This window comes from Amblyraja radiata, chromosome 11 (assembly GCF_010909765.2).
Source record: "Amblyraja radiata isolate CabotCenter1 chromosome 11, sAmbRad1.1.pri, whole genome shotgun sequence".
Classification (NCBI taxonomy): domain Eukaryota; kingdom Metazoa; phylum Chordata; class Chondrichthyes; order Rajiformes; family Rajidae; genus Amblyraja; species Amblyraja radiata.
This window is the reverse complement of record NC_045966.1, coordinates 52,480,358-52,505,011: the sequence shown is the minus strand read 5'-3', so window position 1 is coordinate 52,505,011 and position 24,654 is coordinate 52,480,358. Positions and strand designations below refer to the sequence as shown.

General features: G+C 43.1%; 1 protein-coding gene across 1 annotated transcript in view; it reads left to right on the top strand.

Annotated features, from left to right (window-relative positions):
• LOC116978642 (slit homolog 3 protein-like) overlaps nt 1-21,259 on the top strand; it is a 432,238-nt gene extending 410,979 nt beyond the window's left edge. Inside the window, exons 11-14 of the mRNA XM_033029927.1 lie at nt 2,309-2,380; nt 15,632-15,703; nt 19,414-19,557; nt 20,382-21,259. Coding sequence (XP_032885818.1) covers nt 2,309-2,380; nt 15,632-15,703; nt 19,414-19,557; nt 20,382-20,598 — 505 coding nt within the window. The 3' untranslated portion in view covers nt 20,599-21,259. The remainder of the gene's footprint in view (nt 1-2,308; nt 2,381-15,631; nt 15,704-19,413; nt 19,558-20,381) is intronic.
• The last annotated feature ends 3,395 nt before the right edge of the window (nt 21,260-24,654 follow it).

Sequence of the window (24,654 nt, the reverse complement as noted above, 5' to 3'; positions counted from 1 at the left end):
AACATTTTTTCATTTGTTTGTGGTTTTTATTGTTTTTGATTCAGAGACAGTAAGGGATAATTTTAAAAAGTTGACATTTTTGACACCCAATGCTACTGACCTTTGTCAGCTACCAATGGTTTCAGGAGCATTTCAGCGGCAGAACTTCAGTGCACAACTGAAGTCTCTCCTACCACTCGGGCCATGGTACTCAAACCTGGAGAGAATGTTCCCAGAAGTATGGGCTCTCTGCATCCATGTCAGATAAGATTGGGCATGGGGTGCCCATAAGGCCATTGTGAATAGGCCCAAACCAGCAAGATCTGGCTACTTGCATTGACCTTTATTCTTACCAATTGTCTCCCTTCTTCTATTCCATTGAAGTTGCTGATTTTCTATTAGGTTAGAGTTTGATGGTTTCCTGAGATTCATTTACACTTTCTTCCAGTATCAGTTTTTTTCTTTGAAGATAGACAAAAATAGCTGGAGTAACTCAGCAGGTCTGACAGCACCTCTGGAGAAAAGGAATAGGCGATGTTTCCAGTCGAGACCCTTCTTCAGACATTGATTGCAACTTACAGCATGGAAGCAGGCCTTTCGAGTCCACGACAACCATCAGTCACCCGTTTACACAAGATTTATGTTATCCCACTTTCCCATCCACTCCCTCCCCACAGCGGTGATTTACAAAGCCCGCAAGTCTTTGGTATGTGGGAGGAAATGGGAGCACCTGCAGGAAACTCACATAGTCACAGGGAAAATGTGCATACAACACAAAAATAGCACCCTAGGTTGGGATTGAACCCTGGTCTCTAGTGCTCTGAGGCAGCGGTTCTATCAGCTGCGCCACTCTGCTGCCCATTGTCATTCATAAATAAGCATAGTGTTTACAGCTATTTATTCATTTGTGGCTTGGTTTGGCAACTTGAGCGCCCAGGAACGGAAAAGACTACATAAAGTAGTAAACACTGCCCAGTCCATCTTCGGCTCTGACATCCCTACCATCGAGGGGATCTATCACAATCGCTGCCTCAAAAAAGCTGGCAGCATCATCAAGGACCCACACCATCCTGGCCACACACTCATCTCCCCGCTACCTTCAGGTAGAAGGTACAGGAGCCTGAAGACTGTAACGTCCAGGTTCAGAAACAGCTACTTCCCCATGGCCATCAGGCTATTAAACTCAACTGAAACAAATCTCTGAACATTAATAGACCATTATCTGTTTATTTGCACTCTATCTGCTTATTTATTGATGTGTGTATATATTTATATAATGGTAGAGGGACTCAATGATATGTTCTGCGTTCATGCCTACTATATTCCGTTGTGCTGAAGCAAAGCAGGAATTTCGTTGTCCTATCTGGGACACATGATAATAAACTCTCTTGACTTGACTCGTTCTCAGGCTGTGGATGTTATTTGCCATCCTGGTCAGCTGAAGGGTACAGAGGACTGCCTTCTCAAACAGCTGGTTTGGTTGACCATAACTGTGCTTGTAGGGGTGCTATAAAAAATGGCTACCATGATGTGGTCATATACTCAAATCTCACATAGGGCAGATCAGGTAAATATTGCATTATTTCTTGCCAAGTTTTGCACCTATTTGACATTTGAATTCTGCTTGCTGTCAAAGTTGTTATTTTAAAAATAATTTGCAGTGTCTCAGATTCTGAGATAAATCTGAAATTGAAGTAAAGATTTTTTAGGAAACATAGTTAAACTTTCATATATTTATGAAAATTTTCCAAAAAATAAATAAAACTTACATAATTAAAAGGGAAGCAATGTTCCTTTGCTTTCTTCTCTTTAGCCCTACGATCCCCTCTGAGATCAATAGTCAGACAACATTTGGTTTACCGACTCTGCATTGATCATCAAACATGTGTTTACATAAATCCCACAGCAACACAGTTAAACTTAACACCAAATTGATTTTAAATTCCAAAAGTACTATGTAGGGATTTGAATTTCTCAAATCTAGATTACTGTTCAAGTAATGAAAGCAGTATTACCCTTCCTTTATTTTGCCTGGAGGTGGCATGGTCATTAAGCCAGATATTGCACGATGTTCTTGTGTGCGTACTCCATTTGTTTGTGTTCCTCACTTAAGATAAGCTCTCCCTGAAGCCTCAATCAACACCTAAATCTAATTAGTTAAGAATTCAGACTCTTGGATTTGATGTGCAGTGCAAGAATAATACAATGTGAGGGGGAAGGAAAAAGACTGAACTCGCACCATTCACCGCTCAGTAACCCTCTCCTCCCATTTTTGCAACTAGTATTTTTTAAGAATGAAACTTATGCCACATTTTATTTCTCCCAACAGAGACCTGAGTAAGAACCAGATCTCAGAAATTGCAGCTGATGCATTTCAAGGCCTGCGATCTCTGACCTCACTGTAAGTATGGAGCCTAATAAAGAGGTTGTTCATTGTATGGCTGCATAATATGTTCAAGATGTTTTATTATCTCATCATTTGACTCTAAAAGGTACAGTTAATGACCCTTATTCCAATCTGCCTTCTAGTCCATGTATTTTTTTCTATTATTTTGTGCTTTTTCTTCCGTTTCCTCTGATGACTTGTTGAAAGAGATTGTGATTGTGTAAGAAATTGTAACGATTGAAGCAGTTGCATTAGTTGGAAGAGTTATTGAGTCTGACACTGAGAAAGAGTTAAAACAACATGCTGATACTCCACAGTTAATATAATTTTGTTCCCGCATGCTGTCAGGCTGAGTAATTCCACCCGACCAACTCCTTGTGTTACTTTGAACTAGAATTTATTTGCAATTTAATGCTGAGCAAGCCTTTGGGAAAGCAGCATTCTACCATGTAGGATATCATAGATTTGTGAACCCAGGCCTTTGGCGTTGAATTGCACATAAAATAGGCGTTAGCAGCAAGTCTAATCTTGATTGCCCAATCTCATATTCTCATTAGACCCAAGGAACTACAGTTGCTGATTTGCAAAAAAAGAACAAAGTGCTGGAGTAACTCAATGGTTCAGACAGCATGTCTAGATAACTTGGATAAGTAAGGTTTTGGGTCAAAGCTCTTCTTTCGAAGAAGGGTCTTGACCCGAAACATCGCCTATTCATGTTCTCCAGAGATGCTGTCTGACCTGCTGAGTTACTCTAGCACTTTGTGTCATTTTTTCTTATTCTCATTTCCTCCAACAACAAAGAGGGGAGGGACTGAGTCTGTGACAGCTCTCTGTGCTCTCTCTGGCCCATTCCCTGCTTATTTCCCTGTGGCCTATACTCCCTCATGTCCCTTTCAACACCTGGAGACATTTACAGTAGTCAATTAACCTATATCGGCACTTCTTTGGGCTGTGGGAGGAAATGGAGCACTCTGGGGAGATCTATAGTCACAGGGAAAACATAGAAAAGTCCACACAGACAGCATCCCAGCACCTACTGTGCTACTATGTCATCCTAGTACCATGATGGTAAACACCCACTTCAACTAGACATCCAACTACAAATATCTCTCAGATTTGTGTGACAGAAGAGAACATGGTCTATGGCTGGTAGGCAAAAATGTAGGAGAAACTCAGCGGGTGAAGCAGCATCTATGGAGCGAAGGAAATGGGCAACGTTTCGGGCCGAAACCCTTCTTCAGACTGATGTGGCTATGTTCTATGTCTGGTCACTGCACATTTCTAACAACCAAAAAGATCTTTTGTTGTTGATGATGAGCACTAGGTCAGGAACTATAGTGGCCACAGAGCACTTTAACGAAAGCACTTGATTCAGTTGCTATAAGAAAGATGACCAGGGAAGCAACCAGCTTGATTGAAGCCATTGTTACACTGGACAGCTCAGTGACCCCTGCTTAGGTAAGCATTCATCTTTTAAGTACTTCTGGGCGAGGACTTCATCCACCTATTTTTGTGCCCATGGTCACACCATTGGTAAACAACTCAAGCTTAATAAATGTTTTCACCAATGAAGGCAGGCCTACATTGGACATCAGGTGTAGCTTTTTGCACACACACCTGGCAGCATCTGTGCACATGTGTGGAATTCTTGAAGGATGCCACAAGCTCATAAAACGCTTAGTTGTGTTTTAGTTTATGTGAGCAATGAGCTAGGCTGTTAAGCATTAGGACAGCTCATGCTCAAGATTGATAGAAGATTCTCTAAATCAATAAAATTACAGACAGCAGGGGCAAAATGGTTCCCTTTAGAACTTTTTTTCAGATGCTGCAAGGCCATTTAAGTGACATCTGTGACCTGATTTCTACTTCCAGCGGCAAAAGTAGCATTAATCTCGTGGCAGCCAGCAGCATGCAAAGCAGGTAGATCATGGTGAAATTAGAGTATAAAGCAACTAATTCACACTGCATCCTGTACACTCTCTTCAGCTCAAAATAATATTTAACAGCTTCACAAAACAAATCTAAAGAGATCATGATTACATGGATTACATTGGATAGTTATATGGATGGGAAAGGAATGGAGGGTTATGGTCTGAGCGCAGGTATATGGGACTAGGGGAGATTATGTGTTCGGCACGGACTAGAGGGGTCGAGATGGCCTGTTTCCGTGCTGTAATTGTTATATGGTTATTATTATTATATGGTTATCCGTGCAAAAGAGGGCCACACAATCCCCGTTTCCAATAAGGTATTGACAAATTCCCCTTGATATTCAATAGTTAAACAGAAATATAATGAATGCAGCTCTATATATACATCAGCAACAAGAGCAGTCCATGGGTTGGACATTCTGTGCTGAGTTGCTCACTTCCTGATGCACTGCCATCAGCTACAAGTCAACAGTACATAGAGTCATAGAGAGATGCAGCTCAGAAACAGGCCTTTTGACCCACATATCGGTGCCAACCATCCAGCTTGATTTCTGCATTCTGCACTAATTCTCATCCATTATTATTGTCCCCACATCAGCTGTAAACCACCCCCCCCCCCCCCCCCCCGCCCTCCCCAAACACACCTTGAGTTTCTATCACTCAACTACATACTAGTGTCAATTTACAGTTGCTAATTAACCCACCATCTTTGGGAGGCATTGACAAGGCTAGATCACCCAGAGGAAAGCCATGCGATCGATCACAGGGAGAAAACACAAGCAGCACTGGAGGTCAGGATTGAACCCGGTTCCTGGAACTTCGAGGCAGTAGCTCCACCAACTGCATTACTGAGCCAGCCTCTCCACCCACTTGTTCTCTTCTTTGGTCCTTTTGAATGAAACTCAAGTAACACTCACAAGGGTCGACATCATCGAGCACATGGTACCCCATTTGATCAGCAGACCACTATTGGCGTACACCATCATTCTCTCTACTACTATGTACCATACCTGCAGCTCTTCGAGGCAGGGGTCAGAGCACAAATGTGTTCATTTGAGAAGCAGCTGTAGATCCATCTGCGCTGAGCCGCTCTACTTCCCTGACGCAGCATGTTAACAATTCAAATAATTTGTTGGATAACAGGTATGAGAACTGCTTTGACACCTTGAATCCCCCTACAAATGATTGCGTCCAGATCCAAAGTGAGCAAAAGGAAATGTGGATGAGCGATCCATCCATGAAAGCAGGAGTGAACCACGATATAATCAAAGAGCCACGATATAATCAAAAACCAATTGTTCAAGCGCTTTTGATTGCAACATGCGCCTTAATTTAGTTCAACAAAGAAACTGACAAGTTACTAAAGAACCTTCTGTCCCAGAATGGAAAACCTCATCTTGGGAGCAGATGCGGCAGAGGCAGAGGAATTGAGAGTAGGGGGATAGCATCTTTGTGAGAGACAGGGTGGGAGGAAGTGTCGAGATTATCGTGGGAATTGGTAAGTTTGTAATAGACATCCATCAATAGCCTGTCCCCTGTGATAGCAACAGAGAGATCAAGGAAGTGAAGAGTGGTGTCAGAGATAGTCCAGGTGAATTTGAGGGCAGTGTGGAAGTTAGTGGTGGAGTTAATGAATTAAATGAGTTCTGTACAGGTGCAGGAGGCAGCGCTGATTCAGTTGCCAATGTAGCGGAGAAAGTGTTGGGGGATAGGGGCTGTGTACGTTTGGAACAAGCATCGTTTGACATAACCAATGAAAAGCCAGGCATACCTGAGACCATGACAATAGACAATAGGTGCAGGAGTAGGCCATTCGGCCCTTCGAGCCAGCACCGCCATACAATGTGATCATGGCTGACCATGTGAGTGCTGATGGCTACATCTTTAACTCGGAGAAGGTGAGAGGAGTTTTAGACACACTGCTGATACCTACAGTTAATGAACAAAGTGAGAAGCAAAGGATTCTTGTAGAAACCATGGAAGTGAGCAAGCCGTGGGAGGTTGGATCACTGCCTGGAGGGCGACCAACGTGTATACGCTGGAACATGTATCTTGGCTTGCTCCTATGGTGGGGGGTTATCCAATTTTACCACAAGGGCCCTCTTAAAAGAAAGTCTCTTACTGCTTGGTGCATTGCAAGTGTAATAAAGTTTAAATACTGCCCTCCAATAGTTGTGGCAGTGAAGGGCCACACAGGCAGGGAATATGATTAACCCAATACATTTACTTTTAAGCTTTAAACTAAATACAGGCATTGAAATAAGAAGTGGATGTCAATTCTGTTGCGTCCATGGTCGTCACACAGGTCATCAAGTTTCAGAGTAACTTTCCATTACACGGTCAAGCCCCATTTGTGAATAATCTTTTGAATTGACTGCTTTTCAATTCCAGTTCATTCTTCATCTCCCAGTTTCTGTGTGGCATCACCCCACCCCCCGCCCAATCCTAAATTCTCCCTTTCCTCTTCCAATGAAACACAGCAGCAGTTGAAACTAGTCGGGTCCTATTATGATTGAAACCAGATGCTGCAAGTGTCAATGCATTTTGGGTTGAAAGGGCCATTACATTGCACAAATCAGCCAAATGCACTGTTAGAAGTTAGCTTCTCCTTCCAAAAATAATAGACTCTGCTTTTATATTGCTTATATCCACTGATCATCCACTTGACTATTTATTACACCATTCTGCTTGGTTCATGTACAGAGCTGCTAAGCAAAAAAATCTGTTGACCTTCCCAACCATGTGAGGTTCCCAGATATATAGATCCATAGATAAATGACAGCATTTTCGAGGCGGCAGCTATCAAAGTTATTTGAGCACTTCAATGCTAATATTCCCATGCAAACAGACGAGGTTTTGAATAGCAACAGCAAACAACGCAATGATCTTAACTCCACGAGTACGGTCTATAGAATGGACAATGTGTAGAATACATAACACATCTAACTAGAGAATAGTATTGCACATTTTAGGGCAGGCAGTAGAATTCTTTAAAATGAACAATATACTACCAAAAAGCAAAACTACGTATGTACTGAGGGATCCAGGGGAGAATTAAATGTAAGCACTATTAAAAAGTTCCAATTGAGTACGATGTTTACATGCCTGTTGTGCGGCTGCAATGTAAGAATTTCATTCTTCCATTTTGGGACATATGACAATTAAACACTCTTGATTCTCGCAGACGTTTCATTGTATGTAGAAAATTAACCTGACAGACTCAAATCATGAAGACTCTGGCATTGTGAGATCCAAATATGCAGAAGATTGCAGGGTTGTAGGTTGTAGATAATGTACAGAGTGGTGTAGGGATTATTAAACAGTGTACTGGGAGGTCTATTGATTGTTTCCAGCAGGGTGTCACTACAGGAGAATCAAACATTAAAGAATAACATACCATGGGCGCAGAGATGGTAGAATGTGATACAGGGAATACATAAGCAACAAAAAGTGGTAGCAGCAATGCAGAGACTGAAATGTGCTGTATGAGAGGTACAAGATACTGGGAGTGCAGAAATCATGGTCCTTTTACAGCGAGTGTAGACATTTTAGACTATAGCACCCAGAGATAATAAATCATGGGCGTGGGAGAGCAAAGACTGGAATGTGGGAGTATACATAATTCTGACAAATGATGTTTGGAGTACAGAGAGAAAGGAATATGATATTGAGAGGTGCAGAGACAGTGGATACCTGCATATCCCTTCATTGCAGAAGCTAGCTTAAAGATAGTTCTTGTGCATTCACACCAATACTCCTTTGCTAATCCGTTCTCAACTCTTTCAACTAGTCTCCTCCTCGCAGAGGCATTCAGTTGACATTATCAGCCTTTATAATCCGCAGACTTACCGCTTGCCCACTGTAGAGCACTGCACATCCCATTTGCCTTAATATTCTTCAAGGTTTCCTCAGAGTACATTATAATTTTAAATGTGCTTCTTGCTCCTGGCACTTTACCAACCCTGCATATTATAGATTAGTCTTCAGTCATATCAATAATCAATATCGATGATTACACTAATTTATAAAATAGTTGGTTTCTTTTTATTATAACTGCTGGGATAAATGCGATGTAAAACAAATTCCCCAATTTGCTCATTTGCTTTTTCAGCTTTCTTTTCTGTAATTGTTTTCTAACAATTGGGACACGTTCTGGCGGACAATAGCTCGGGCAATCTTTACTCCATTTTGCTTTGTACGCCGAGCCTTGCTTTCCACTATGGTATTGAAACATTTTGCTGCTCTGAAGTAAATGATTGTTCAGGGCATGTTAGCAAGGTTTCCTGCCAGATTTTTGACCCACTCACCTAGACCTGATATATGTTCCTGCCGCTGGTCTGTATATTGGGCTTAAAGCAATGTCCTGAATCAATCTAAATTCCTTTTTATTTTTAGAGGCCATTTCCATTGATGCAGCAATCTCATCATGGGTGTTAACTAACTGGGAGTAAAGGAAAGTTTTAGAGATATATGGGCCAAATGCAGGCAGGTGGGACTAGTGTAGATTGGGCATCTTGGTCGGCAAAGGCAAGTTGGACCAAAGGATAAGCTTCCATCTTGATGACTCTACGACTATCACTCTATGACTGGATATGTTGATCCATTAGTCCACATGCAAAATTATCTCCTTGTGCATGGTCGAGAAACGCGCTGAAGTTGCAATGCCTCAATGCATCTTTCCGAGCAACCATGGAATCACTAACTGATAAAAAATAATAAAGCTGCAGGTGCAGAAAATTTGAAATAATGATTAAAAATGCTGGAAATACTCAGCAGGTCAGGCCACATCGGTGGAAAGCCATAAATTTTCACATTGAAGACCTCCCTCAAAACTGCTAACTGATCAAAATGATCTCTAAACTTATGATAGACAAAAAAAGCTGGAGTAACTCAGTGTGACAGTCAGCAACTCTGGAGAGAAGGAATGGGTGATGTTTTGGGTCAAAACCCTTCTTCAGGCATGTCAAGGGAGAGGGAGGTACATAGATAATGAAGTGTATAGGTAAGGATGTGTAAGGTGTGAAAATAGGACAAAGGGAATGGAGATCAAGGAAAATGTAGAATAGATCATTGTTAGCTGGGAGAAGGTAACAACAAAGCAAACAGGGATAGAATGTAGTGGGAGACAGTAAGACTGGTCGTAGAACTGGGAAGGGGGAGGGATGGAGAGAGAGGGAAAGCAAGGGGTGCTTGAGGTTAGAGAAGTCAGCGTTCATACTGCCCATGCAAAAATATGAGGTGCTGTTCCTCCAATTTCCGCTGGGCCTCACTCTGGCAATGGAGGAGGCCCAGGACAGAAAGGTCAGTTTGGGAATGGGAGGGGGAGTTAAAGCGTTTAGCAGCCGGGAGATCAATTGTTTAAACTTATGACTTGCCACAATATATGAAGGTGATTGGCAGAAATAATTTTGTAATTTCCCTGTTACTTTGTTAAATAGACAATTGTCAAGTAAGTTTACCCACACTGAAAAGCATCAAACTCTATTTTTACAAAATAGTTGGTCTTCCCAAATTTGTGTAGAGCCTTGCTTTGATCACAAAAAGACACAAAGTGCTGGAGTAACTCCGCAGTTCTGGCGGCATCCCTGGGGAACATGGATAGGTGACGTATCGGGTCGAGACCCTTCTTCAGACCTGAAACCCAAAACGTCACCTGTCCATGTTCTCCAGAATGTTGCCTGATCTGCTGAGTTACTTCAGCACTTTGTGTCCTTTAGTGTATTCACCAGCATCTGCAACTTTGCTTCCACCTCTTGTTTTGCTCACCTTTGCTCTCACCCACTATTTGAATAATGATGTTCATGTGTAAACACTTTTTCATCCTTCTGGTGCATGAATTGAAACATCCCTGGGCTTTATTGTAACATCAACATGCCTGTGATTGTCCTGATATAGTGAACATCTTGTAACAGAAGTGACAGCTGATAGCTAACAAAGTGACATTTTATCCAACTTCTTGCAGGTGCCACCTTTCATTTTGCCCTGTGCTTGAGACTGGTTTATCATGAGTTACATAAACTCACCTTAAAATTGAGTCACGTAGTTGTAAAAAGAGATGTGGGAATACAGCAGGGTTATGTCGAGATAAATCAGGAATGATTGTATTGAATGACAGAGCAGACTTCAACACCCACATGGCCTAGTCCTGCTCCTACATTTTATGTTCACTCAATATTCAGAGCAACTACCAACCTGCACCGAAGAAGCTGTCCTGACCCGAAATGTCACCTATCCTTGTTCTCCAGAGATGCTGCCTGACCCCCCGAGTTACTCCAGCACTTTGTGTCTTTTTTTTGCATATTGTTATCATTAGTGTGCTCAGTGAATTTTTAACCTCAACATGATATGCTGCAGTATGACACAAAGGAGATCTGCAGAGCTCAAGCAAAGTTTGTCCAATTTATACACGGGCACTTCACAGACTATCACCCCCCCCCCTGTAAAATATCGTTGCACCCGAGGGAGCAATCAGTCACATGATTCAATCTTAAAATAGTGACAACCTTGAAGTTACAATCAATGCTCACAACCAATACTACAGTAACAGGCTTCAATGCAATCTACCTGCAGCATACTAAGCAAGCACTTGGAGTGAAATTCAAACTGACAGAGATGCTGCTATCAGTAGTGTTTAGTTAAAGAGTAAGGATAACCTGCTGGATTGGTCATTAATCTTTTAGTGTGAGATATTTGCACACACTGATGTTCTGTAGTCATGTCACATAGTATAGAAAATTACAGGAATGGACAAGTCTCAATAATTCATGAGGCCAGAATCAAAAGCCAGCATTTCTCAATCACACATAACTTCATATAATGTATCTTACATTCCTCCACACTATTCCTCTTCATTTATTTGAGAGGCAGTCTGTGCCATATGTTCACCACCTTTTGCATTGTAATATTAGTTTATTTGTCCATTTTCTCAGCATGAGTCTGTGTCTCTTGATAGTAGAGTCTGTAGCCATCTGTTCTTTTATTAACCATGAATAATATCTCCATCGCAATATCTATGCTTCTGATTAATCAACTCAGTCTTTTTAACTTCTCCCCTATGTTCAGATATTCAAAGCTAATTATAACATTGCTCGTATTTTCCCTTATCTCCTTTGTGTTTTTGTTTTCAGAGCACTCACAACAAATGTGAAAGAAGGACGAATATAGTATCAAATAATTGATTGGATATAGTAACCCCAAAACTAATTAACTCAGCACAGCATCTTGAAAGATAAAGAGATATGTGCCATGTCAGTCAGTGGTGTGGAATAAGTATTCAATGAGGAAGCTGCAAACCTTCCCAGCTGGAGTCTGGAGCATAGTCTGCTTCCCAATTTGTTTCTTGACCTTGGGCTTGGCTACGCAGAGTCTCCCTGTGATGGCTACACCGGCCTCGACCCAGCTTCTCTTGGCTGAACAGTTACAGACATTTATCTGAAGGATGCTGAATTTTGTGAGACCTTGCTTGACTTTGTGGCTGTATAATACTTTGCCCTTCCCCAGTGGCTGAATATTAAGTTGACCATAGCATTCGGCAGGCAGTTTTGATGTATGCATTGGACATAAGCTAGTTCAATTCAACTCTGCCCCATTGCAGACAATGGACTTTGCTACAAGGCTTAGAACCATATTCCGCACACCATATATTTCCCTTTGCATTATTATACTTGTTTAGTTTTGTTTATTGTTATCACATGTACCAAGGTACAGTGAAAAACTTTTTTGTTGCATGCTATCCAGTCAGCGAAAGGACTATACATGATTACAATCAAACCGTCCACAGTGTACAGACACAGGATAAAGGGAATAATGTTTAGTGCAAGATAAAGTCCAGTAAAGTCCGATTAAAGATTGTTCGAAGGTCTCCAATAAGGTGGATGGTAGGTCAGGGCCCCTTCCTAGTTGGTGATAGGACAGCTCAGTTGCCTGATAACTGCTGGGAAGAAACTGTCCCTGAATCTGGAGCTGTGCATTTTCACCCTTCTGTACCTCTTGACTGATTGAAGAGGGAAGAAGAGGGAGTGACCGTGGCGAGACTCATGCTTAACTATGCTGGTGGCCTTGCCGAGGCAGCGTGAAGTGTAGATGGAGTCAATGAAAGTGAGATTGGTTTACACGATAATCTGGGCTATGTCCACAACTCTCTGCAATGTTCCCAAGCCAGGCTGTGATGCATCCTGATAAAATGCTTTCTACAGCGCATCTGTAGAAGTTGGTGAGAGTTGTTGGTGACATGCCAATTAAGTCTTCCGAGGAAATAGAGGTATTGGTGTGCTTTCTTAGTTATGGTTTCAATATGACTAGTCCAGGACATAATGCTGGTGATATTTACTACTAAGAACATGAAGCTTTCAACCATCCCTACTTCAGCGCCGTCAATGTATGTGTACCACTTTGCTTCCTGAAGTTGATCACAATCTCCTTTGTTTTGCTGACATTGAGGGAAAGGTTGTTGATTGACTTGATTGTATTTATGCATAGTATTATTTGATTTGATTGGTTGCATGCAAAACAAAGCTTTCACTGTACCTCGGTACACTTGACAATAATAAACCTAAACTTAAAAATGTTATAATCAGTGAATCCTGAAATTATCCAATGTAGTCTATGTAGAAGGCGGGCCATTTTCCTCAATGATTTATCCACTGATGATGTGCTATGATAATTTTGAGGCAGCGTTGGTTGAAGTTGCTCCATCTCTGACACAATTTACAAAGCCATAAGAAAAGAATCCTGAAGTCACCAGCCTGATTTTTTTTTTTGTTAATGCTTGGTTGTTCTATAAAAGTGAGGTAACTTTGATAAATGTTAACAGAGGCTTTGCTAATGTTCATGTTGATTTGTCTGTCGATGATAAGTCAGCTGGTACGAATTGATCGAAGACCGAAGAGCTGACCCACTTTGACCAGATCTTCATTGTAGAGTCAATTCTGAGTGGGGTTTACAGTGTCTGGTGGCACAACATCTCTTGATACTGATCACCAAATTTGGCACATGCAACATCAAACCTGTCCCATCCGATCCCCAATTCACTATGCAGCTACTAGGGATAGTGGTGGATGCAGATATAATGGTGGCATTTAAGACACTTTTAGATAGGCATAAGGATATGCAAGGAATGGAGGAATGTTGATCATAAGCAGGAAGAGGAGATTAGTTCAACATGGCATCATGTTCGGCACGGAAATTGGGGGCCGAAGGGCCTGTTCCTGTGCTGTAACGTTATCTGTCATAACATAAGGACCTCAGATAAATATTTAATTTAGCACATCGTCTTTCTATTTTATCATTAATTATTTTGTTAATTCTTCTTATTTTGCCATTGTAACTATCTACTTTTAAACACGGAGTTTTGTTGTCTTAAATCAAATATGAATTACCAAAGAGGAGGCATTGGTGGTTTTAAAGTGCATTAAGGTGGACAAATCCCCAGGGCCTGATCAAGTACATCCTCAAAAATTGGCGGAGAAAATTGTGGAGTCCCTTGCAGAGATATTTGCATCATCTTTAGCTGCAATTGAAGTTCTGGAAGACTGGAGGATGGATAATTAGGAACCATTATTTAAGACGGGCAACAAGGACAATCCTGGGATCTAAAGGCCATTAAGCTTGACGTCAGTCGACTTCAAGTCAAATTTCAATGAGATTTTATAATCTCATTCTGTGCTGCACCAGGATAAACATTTTGCCTCAAGTCTACAAGTTGATCACACATAGACACCACATGATCAGGATGTCAGTGAATCCAGGGAACAAAGACTCTCACATAACATCAGCAGGGAATGGAATTAGTTCGGGTGAAAAGTGAATACATGTGGGAGTGGTTCCCAGTAAAATCCCATCACACGTCCTTTCCTTGAGGCTACAATAATATGTGTGGCGTGCGTTCAGTTTTCAGTCCTAAAGTCTGTGTGGAATTTCTAAAGCTGTAACATGCCTCTGCCTCCGCTTGAACCTCCTGCTCCTAAAACTCACTTTGGTGCTGACTCCAGATAGAGTTATTATCTTCTATAAACCTGCAATAGACACAAACATCTGGAGTAACTCAGCGGGCCAGGCAACATCTTTGGAGAGAAGGAATGGGTGATGTTTCGGGTCGAGACCCTTCTTCAGACCTCTGAATTCCCCCATACCCCAGTTTATAGTAGATAATAACTCTATCTGGAGTCAGCACCAATGTGAGTTTTAGGAGCAGACGGTTCAGGCGGAGGCAGAGGCATGTTACAACATTATACATTTCCCATCTCCCACCTCACCTCTCCAAAATCCCTTCCACACCCTAGCCAAAATAGACTTGCTTTTGCAGAAAATGTTTATAACATTATTTATCCCAAATTGTTAGGAAAACAATGCAATAATAGCAAAGCTTGCTTTTATGGTAGATTTTATGGTGTTGGAACACATACACTAATTCACATGATGGTGTTGGCTGCTGTCCATCAATCTAGTTTTTAACTTTTTAGAGGTGCCGGCACACCGTACTGTCCCCCCAAAAAAATCACTGTTGTTAAATATAACAATAGCTGTACTCTAGGTAATATAGTGGCCAACCTAAGCACAGCAAGAGTTTCATAAAAAGCTATGTGATAATAATCATGTTAATCTGTTTCACTAGCTTCTTGTGAGGGATAAATATTGAGAATAACTACCTTAATCTTTAGATAGACACAAAACATTGCAGTAACAGGCAGCATCTCTGGAGAGAGGGAATGGGTGATGTTTCGGATCAAGATCCTTCTTTAGTTTAGTTTAGAGATGCAGCAAAGAAACATATCCTTTGACTCACCAAGTCCTTACCGACCTAGATCTATGTTATCCTACTTGAGTTCCACTCCTCTCCACATGGGCAGCACCCAAAGTCAGAATCACATCTAGGTCTGTGGCGCTGTGAGGCAATAGATCTAATAGCCATGCCTCAGTGCCGCCTTCAAAATGGCATCACAGATCTTCTTTATTCAACTGCGAGTGTTGATCGATCCTTGTTTTAAATTTGCAAACACGCACTTGAGCATCAGCAAAGGGTGCTCACCTCTGGTGTCAGCTTTGAACCCACAGTTAAACCTTCTCTCATCTGATTCTCTTCCAACATCAACTTTAAAACTCTTCGAAATTAGACAAAATTGCAATTTTCCATCTTAGCTTAGATTCGGTTTCTCCATGCAACACTTGGGATACCATTCTATGTTAAAACTACTATATAGTGCAAGTTCAGGCTATAAGAATGAAGATTAAAGATATGCCATCCATAACATTCATGGTTAATCCTTAATAAATTAGTTTAGTGTTGAAGTGAGTTCTTTATGCCTCACGGATGTGTCTTCATTCTTGTGGTTTTTAGCGTCCTCTACGGAAACAAGATTACTGAGCTCCCCAAGGGCCTCTTCGATGGACTGATATCGATCCAGTTGCTGTAAGTACCATTCCACATTGGTTTCATTCGTAAAGTTAAACAGATCTGCAGCACTCTGTGTAATGTTAAGGCTCCTGAAATTGGCTGCCTGTTCAAAATGATTCAATAAATCAGGAATGGTGAGATCCATTAGACACACAACAAGCTAAATTATGATTCCATGTTAGTCATCCTTGCTACAACTTCCACCTGAGACATAAATGGAATGAATATAAGCTTTCTTGGTCGAAACACACTGAAGTAGCAGAGAAACAAAGCGCATTGTTAATTGGTCCAAGTAAGAAGGTGTGAAAGAATTAAACAGATTACAAAATAACAATGCTGCAGTTCATAATTTCTAGGAACAAAATTAAGCCACGCGGCCCATTAAGTCTACTCCGCTATTCAATCATGGCTGATCTATAATTCCCTCTCAACCCCAATCTCCTGCCTTCACCGCATATCTCCTGACACCCATACTAATCAAGAATCTGTTCATCTCCACCATAAAAATATCTATTGATTTAGCTTTCACAGCCGTCTGTGGCAATGAATTCCACAGATTCACCACCCTCTGATTTAAGAAATTCCTTCTCGTCTTTCTAAACGTAGGTCCTTTTTTTGCTGAAGATATGGTCTCTTGTCCGATACTCTCCTACCAGCGGAGCTGCTGCCACACTGCTCTGATGACCAACATTTATTCCTAACATTAGGAGTTGTTTGTGTAGAGTTTACACAATCTTTCTGTGACTAAACAGGCTCATACCAACTACAGGTGCACAACCTTTTATCCGAAAGCCTTGGGACCAGACACTTTTCGTAATTCAGAATTTGTCGGTCTTCGGAATGGAAATTTTTTAGCGTAGATTTTAATGGCTGGCTCAGTGGCAGAGTGCTCGGCTCATATCCGCAAGGTCGCGAGTTTGCGCCTTGATCCCGGAACTTACTCGGTCGCGAGTTTGAGTCTTCAATGTCGTTTTTTCTTGCAGAATAAATGTCTGTATGAAATGCAGTGTGTTGAATGAATTCCTGAATTTGTAAATGTGCCCGCAGCATTGAATCACTTCTCGAACTCATGTCATCCTAGCGGGGCTACATGCCCTTTAGGCGGCCTAGCTCGGGGATTCTTGAATCCCCGAGCTAGGTCGCGAGTTTGCGCCTCGATCCTGGCAGTTACTCGGTCGCGAGTTTGTGTCTTCAATGTAGTTTTTTCTTGCAGAATAAATGTTTGTATGAAATGCAGTGTAGGAGAGGTGTACTGACTGTGTGGGCAGAACTTTGGAAGTGATTGCCCACCAGTCTAAAAAGCCGCTGTGTCTCCCTGTCCCTGGGATAGCAGGGGGCGATCAAACAGCACAATACCCCCCTCCCCCTCCAACTCCAGAGGAATCCGCTCCCCGATGGGCCGCTACGGCGACAAGTGGCAGTTTGCCCACAGCCCGAGCTGCGCCCCCTCATCCGCCACCCCAAGAACAAGACGTACCTTGCACACCATCAGCTTCTTCCCCTATGTGTTCCTCTGGAGTTGGAGCGGGGCTGGGCTGGAGTTGCTGCTGGCTGTGGGTCTCTGGGATCTCCGTGCTTGCAGTGGGCCTGGGGGTCGGTGTCCCGATGGTCCTGACGTCTCCGGCCACCCCCCTGGACTGGAGCTGAGACTGGGAACTGTACAGCCCTTGCCCCCTCCCTCTGCAACTGCAAACAACCCCACTCTCCTGCAAGGGCGGTACAGTTCCCGGAGGATGGCAGGTGGCCGGAGACGTCAGGACCAACAGGAACCCGCTCCCCGATGGGCCCCTACGACGCCCCGAACTGCACCCCGTCATCCGCAACCCAGGTTCCTCTGTAGTTGGAACCAAAGATCTTTGGTTGGAACGGGGCTGGGCTGCTGCTGGCTGTGGGTCTCTGGGATCTCCGTGCTTGCAGTGGGCCTGGGGGTCGGTGTCCCGATGAGGGGGTGCAGCTCGGGGAACGGCTTCTGGTGGTCCTGACGTCTCCGGCCAGTTTGCAGTTTTCCTCTGTAGTTGGAGCGGGGCTGGGCTGGGCTGCTGTTGGCTGTGGGTCTCTGGGATCTCCGTGCTTGCGGTGGGCCTGGTGGTCGATGTCCAATTGGTCCTGACGTCTCCGGTGACTGGCACGGTCCTGCTGGAATCGCCGACGCGAAGACAGTGCAAAGCCCCCGCGCCGGTGCAATGGGCGGGGAGCTGGAGAGGGGAGGGAAGGGGTCACACACATGGCCGGGAAGCAGAGGGGTGGGTGTAGGTGGGGTGAAACTGAAGGGAGCGACAATCTGCTGCTGCCTGCGCGCTGAATTAAAAAGTTCCCACGCAAGACTCACGATACATTGTGTGTCCCTGTGCAAGGACAAAACACAGTTCAAAAAACATAGATTCAAGTTAAACTTTATTCATAGAGTTTATGCTGATCAGCTAAAAGGCAATTTGCCATGATTGAGCCAAATATAAAAAAATCAGGGCAGCCTATAACATTTGAATTATCACTTACAATGCAGGCTCAACATTGGTATAGGGTTTATGCAGTTAATTGGGCAATTTAGATCCAATACTTGCGCAGGTTGACCCTTGTATATGTAATTGGACTGATAATGGTGTGGTGGTGCAGCTGCAACTGAATTCGTATCACAATGAAGTCTTTGCAAATATAGCTATCCATAATAATAAAATGAATGGCGGCGCTGCCTTAGCAGCTGCGGCTCGCCTGCAGTCTGTCTGTTTTTTTTCTTCTTTTTTTGTGTTCTTTTGTCCTGTTTACTTGATTTTTGATTTATTATGTTGTGTATGGGTGGTGGGGGGAACGCGTTTTTGGTCTCTTCCTTCGGGGGATGCGACTTCTTTTGTCGTATCCCCCGTCTCTGCCTGCGCCGAGGCCTAATGGCGGAGCTGGCGGCCTCGGAGCTGGGGCAGCGGCAGCGGCGGCTGGGACAGCGGCAGCAGCGACCAGAACTCGGAGCTGGGCAGCGGCAGCGGCGGCTTTGACAGCGGCAGCGGCGGCCTGGCCTCGGAACCGGGACAGCAGCAGCGGCCGCCCGGCATCGGAGCTGGGACGGCGGCGGCAGCGGCTGGGACGGCGGCAGCGGGAGCGACAGCGGCGGCCTGGCCTCGGAGCTGGGACAGCGGCAGCGGCCGCCCGGCATCGGAGCTGGGACGGCGGCGGCAGCGGCTGGGACGGCGGCAGCGATAGCGGCGGCCTGGCCTCGTAGCTGGGGCGGTGGCAGCGGCGACCTGGCCTTGGAGCGGGGACAGCGACAGCAGCGGCCTGGCCTCGGAGCGGGGGCAGCGGAAGCGGCCACACGGCATCGGAGCTGGAGCAGCGGCAGCGGCGACCTGGCCTTGGAGCTGGGACAGCGGCGACCAGAACTCGGAGCTGGGGCACGTTCCGGCGGCAGCGGCCACTCGACCCGACCGCGGGCCCAGTGGACGACAGCGGCGGCTGGGACAGCGGCAGCGGCCTCGGCGCAGAGGGAGAATAAGAAGGGATGAGACAAAGACTTAAGACTTTTGCCTTCCACCACAGTGAGGAGGTGCCTGGTGAACTCACTGTGGTGGATGTTAATTTGTGTTTATTGTGTGTTTTGTCATTTTTACTATATGTAGGACTGCAAGGCAACAAAATTTCGTTCAGACCGTAAGGTCTGAATGACAATAAAGGCTACTTGTTACTTGTTACTTGTTGAATAGGATCTAATTGTGCTCATTTCTACCTTTACTTCCCAGTCTTCTAAATGCCAACAAGATTAACTGTTTGAGAGTGAATACCTTCCAGGACTTGCAGAACCTCAATCTCCTTTCACTATATGACAACAAGCTGCAGACGATTGCCAAAGGACTATTTACACCTCTCCGATCCATTCAGACACTGTATGTATTCTGTTCTGGTGGTAATTCAAATGGCATTTTCTGGCATGAGAAACTGATTCAGTATTGATGGAATAGAAGGGATCAGATTTTTCTTATAGCAGTAGCCAAAGGCACAATGTATTAAATTAAGATTCTGGACAAGATAAATGGTTGGGATTATAATGGAGGTATAATGAATGGTGCCACATATTATTGATGGCATTCCTACAGATTTTAGTTGAGCTCCCATCTGTTAGTAGAACCTGAAATTAAAATTGTCGGCGAAGCAGGGTGACAAGTACCGCAGCTAATGGAGGTAACAAGGGGTCTTGCTCCTGACACATTAATGCTGCTTCTCTTTTCACAGATGCTGTCCAACCTATTGGACATTTTTAATGGATTCTGTTTTTATCACAAATTCTGGGTAGATTTGGATTTTCAGCTAGTTCACCCACTGCCTGGGTTTCTTCTGGGTATTCCTGTTAGCTGACTCATTCCAAAGATATGCAAGTTGTTAAATTAACGGGCCAATGTAAATTGTTTCTGGTGTGCAGGAGATTGGTAGAAACTATGGGGCAATTAACAGAAATGTGTGGAGAATTAAAAGAAAGGGATTAGAGTACATGGGTGCTTGATGGTTGGTGTAGCCCTAATAGGCCAACGGGTCTGCCTTTGGCCTGAGTGCCTCTATAAGTTCAAACATCATGGAATTGGCTTTCACATGGAAAAGCAATGGTAGACTTGGCTCACGATTTAGCAATGACTGAAAAGAAATGTGTAGAAATGTAAACCTTTGTACGTCCTTGGTTTTTTAATTACTTCCTCCTCATTCTGTTTAAATGCAGCCATTTGGCTCAGAACCCATTTGTCTGTGACTGCCATCTGAGGTGGCTGAGTGACTATCTCCACAACAACCCGATCGAAACCAGCGGTGCCCGCTGTAGCAACCCTCGGCGCCTGGCCAACAAGCGCATCAACCAGATCAAGGGGAAGAAGTTCCGCTGCTCAGGTAAACCCCAATTCAGGAAGCTAACTATGCGTCCAAATCAGATCCATTTATGAAGCCTTGTAAAGCACAATTCAATTAGCATCAAGGGTTCAATGCAGGTGCATCCGCTACTCTAGCCAGCCACAGTCATAAACAGGGCCAAATGGAAGTCACAGCAAGGTAAGTACCATCCATCTTTCTCAGAGTACTTTTTGCTTTCACTGAGATTTGTTATTGTTGAATTGAAATACATATTTATATTAAAAAAATAAAATTACCTATAATGCCAAATTAAATTTGTCTGGGACAAGAGTAGTTAGGAAGCAGGATAATCTTCACAAATTAAATTCAAGAAGCATTATTAAGTTAAAGGAAGAATAATGGAAAGGACAGAGGGTAATAATTAAGGTTAATGGCTTTATTCTATCAGATAGAATTTGAAGCGGCATTTCTTCTTTCTCTTTTACGATCAGATCCTTTTGGTACAGAAAACCTTTCAGAGATTGACACTAGAAGTAAAATATTTCATAATTCATTTAAATGTTTTAACTATTTTACTGATTGACAAAGAGTGATGGTATCGACTTGGGGAGTACATGGCAGAGGGAAATGTTATACTGAGAAATAAAAAGAATCACATTGGTCAAGACATTGGCTGGGATTTGGAATCCAGCAGTGGCTTTCACTTAGAAAAACAAATGGTGGACCAAGCTCATGATTTAGCAATGAGTGAAAAGAAACGTGTAGAACTAAATCAAAGTAACATTTGCAAATTTGCAGAATCAAAGTAACATTAGCAAATTTGCAGATGAGACAAAGCTGGGTGGCAGTGTGAACTGTGGGGAGGATGCTATGAGAATGCAGGGTGACTTGGACAGGTTGGAGGATTGGGCAGATGCATGGCAGATGAAGTTTAATGCAGATAAATGTGAGGTTATCCACTTTGGTAGCAAAAATTGGAAGGCAGATTACTATCTAAATGGCGTCAAGTTGGGAAATGGGGAAGTACAATGAGATCTGGGGATCCTTGTTCATCAGTCACTGAAAGTAAGCGTGCAGGTACAGCAGGCAGTGAAGAAAGCGAATGGCATGTTAGCCTTCATAACAAGAGGAATCGAATATAGGAGCAAAGAGGTCCCTCTGCAGTTGTACAGAGCCCTAGTGAGACCACACCTGGAATATTCTGTGCAGTTTTGGTCCCCTAATTTGAGGAAGGACATTGAGAGAGTGCAGCGTAGGTTTACAAGGTTAATTCCCGGGATGGCGGGACTGTCATATGCTGAGAGAATGGAGCAGCTGGGCTTGTATACTCTGGAGTTTAGAAGGATGAGAGGAAGCCACAGTTTAAGAATAAGGAATAAGCCATTTAGAACAGAGACGAGGAAACACTTTTTCTCACAGAGAGTGCTGAGTCTGTGGAATTCTCTGCCTCAGAGGGCGGTGGAGGCAGGTTCTCTGGATGCTTTCAAGAAAGAGCTAGATAGGGCTCTTAAAAATAGCGGAGTCAGGGGATATGGGGAGAAGGCAGGAACGGGGTACTGATTGGGGATGATCAGCCATGATCACACTGAATGGCGGTGCTGGCTTGAAGGGCCAAATGGCCTGCTCCTGCACCTATTGTCTATTGTCTATTGTCTAATGGCGAGGTGTCCAAAGTATTTTTCACAACTTGGCTCCCTACTGCACAGTTATGTTGTGTACAGAGTAAGTGGGGGATCTCGTGTGGATCATGGAGCAGTGGATTGAGGTAGGAAGATGTCTGGCAGTGTCAGAGCCTCATCTGCAAGGCCATTTAGATCCCAAGAGCTGTGTGCAGGTCAAGTAGGGTTGAGGTGGGCGAGTGGGAGGCAGCCATCACATAGGACAGCTCGATGAGGGATCTTGAGACCACAAGATGATAGCAGCAGCAGAATTAGGATAGCATTCGGGTGGTATGGCAGGGAAATAATCGCAGTGTAGTGATAGAGATCCTGCAGCATGAAATAAGATAACTTCACTATTCCTGGTTCCAAGCATACACAAGCCTGCTCATCCAATTGCCTTGGTAGTCATCCTCACTAAAGGAGGCCTTGCATTTATTTGCCTTGCTTACTTTGGCATGGGCCACTGAAGCACAATTGAATTTTGCAGAAGAGATATCCAAATTATATAGTATGTCATTGGATACTACTAAATTTATATAGAACATAAACACAACAGAATAAGAACAGGTGCCTTGGTCCACGTTTCTGTGCCGAACATGATGCCCAGACATAATCTATATCCCTCCATTTCCTGCATATCAATATGTCTATCCAAAAGTCTGTTAAACTCTGGCACTATTGTATTTGCCTCAACCACCGTACTCCAGGCACTCACCACCCTCTGTGTAAATAGCTTATCCTGCACATCTCCTCTAAACGTTGCCCCTCTCACCTTAAACCTATGCCTTATAGTGTTTGATTTTTCCATCCTGGGATAAAAAGATTCTGACTGTCTACCTGATCTATTCCTCTCATAATTTTATATACTTCTATCAGGTCGTCCCTGCAACCTCTGCCATTCCAGAGAAAACAACCCAAATCTGTCCAACTGTGACTAATACCCCCTTATCCAGGCATCGTTTTGATAAACCCCTCTGCACCCCTTCCAAAGCCTCCACACCCTTTCTGCAATAGAACAACCAAAACTGCATGCAATACTCAAACACACCCTAACCAAAGTGCATCATGACTTCCTGACTCTTGTACTCAACGCCGTGACCAATGAAGGAAAACACCTGCCTAGATACCGCATTGCAGGTATACAGAGGACCAGGAGCAATCTGGCAGTTGTCGTAAAAGACTTACACAAAAAGCTATTTGCTTTAAGTGATAGAATTTTCAATAAAACTCCTTATCATGTAGCACACATTAACATTTCACTTGGCAATATAATTTCTAAGGTATTATCCCTGACTTTACGAGTCTTCTGCAAAACAATAAATTCCTTTAAAGTAAAACAGGAAATTCTGGTAATCCTCAACAGCTCAAACAGTATCAGTGGCGAGAGAAGCAGAGTTATTGTTTCGTGTTGATGGCTGTCTTGGTGATGAAATGTTTTGAAGCTTTGTTAGATCAAAAATAACACCCCCTAGTTCGGAATTATCTTCATGAGTTGTAATGAGTTCAATTAATAAAGTTCCATTTTGTTGGAGTGTTCTCCACGCCTATTGGAATTGATGAATCAGTACCTTTCACAGAGGGCTTTCCACACAATGTTGAAAAGCACTTTGCAGCCAATGAGATATGTTTGAATTGTAGTCTTTGTTGTGCTGGAGAAGATGTGCAGCTGGGGAAATCTTGATATCACGTACAAATTATACCTTAGTTTTGCACTGAAGTTCAAACTTAATCAAAGGCAGCAGCTAGCACAATAGGAGTTTACCCAATTAAGCACTGGCGATAATTAAAAAGTTCAAATGCACAGCAACTTTGTGACAGATTTCCTTGCTGTGACGTACATCTGTGCATGGTGTGATTGTCTGCTCCCTTGCTGAGTGAACCACTACTAACACTTAGCTGTCAATCTCTTTCTTCAAATACAAACTAAATCACTACGTTACTACACCAATCAAGATTATTTTATTTTACTCCAACATGGAAACATAGAAAATAGTTTCAGGAATAGGCCATTAGGCCCTTCGAGCCAGCACCGCCATTCAATATGATCATGGCTGATCCTCCAAAATCAGTACCCCGTTCCTGCTTTTTCCCCATATCCCTCGATTCAGAGCTAATTCTAACTCTGTCTTGAAAACATCCAGTGAATTGGTCTCCACTGCCTTTTGTGGCAGAGAAATCCACAGATTCACAACTCTCTGGGTGAAAAAGTTTGGAGAAACAGATTGTTCTAGAATGTAAAAAAATATGTTTTATTTCTGTAATCATTTTTTTAAATTATTTGTAAACACGACAAATTTACAGTTCGATTTCATTACTGTGATATCTCATGACTAAAGGTGTTGTGTCATCATCTTTTTGCATTTCACAATCTCCGTTGAGCTGTCAATTATATTTTTTAAGATCATTCCTAAAACTTTAGCTTAGTAGAAGCCTGGGGTGGATTTTCATAGAAACAATGGAATATTTATGTTTTAATAAATATTTGTG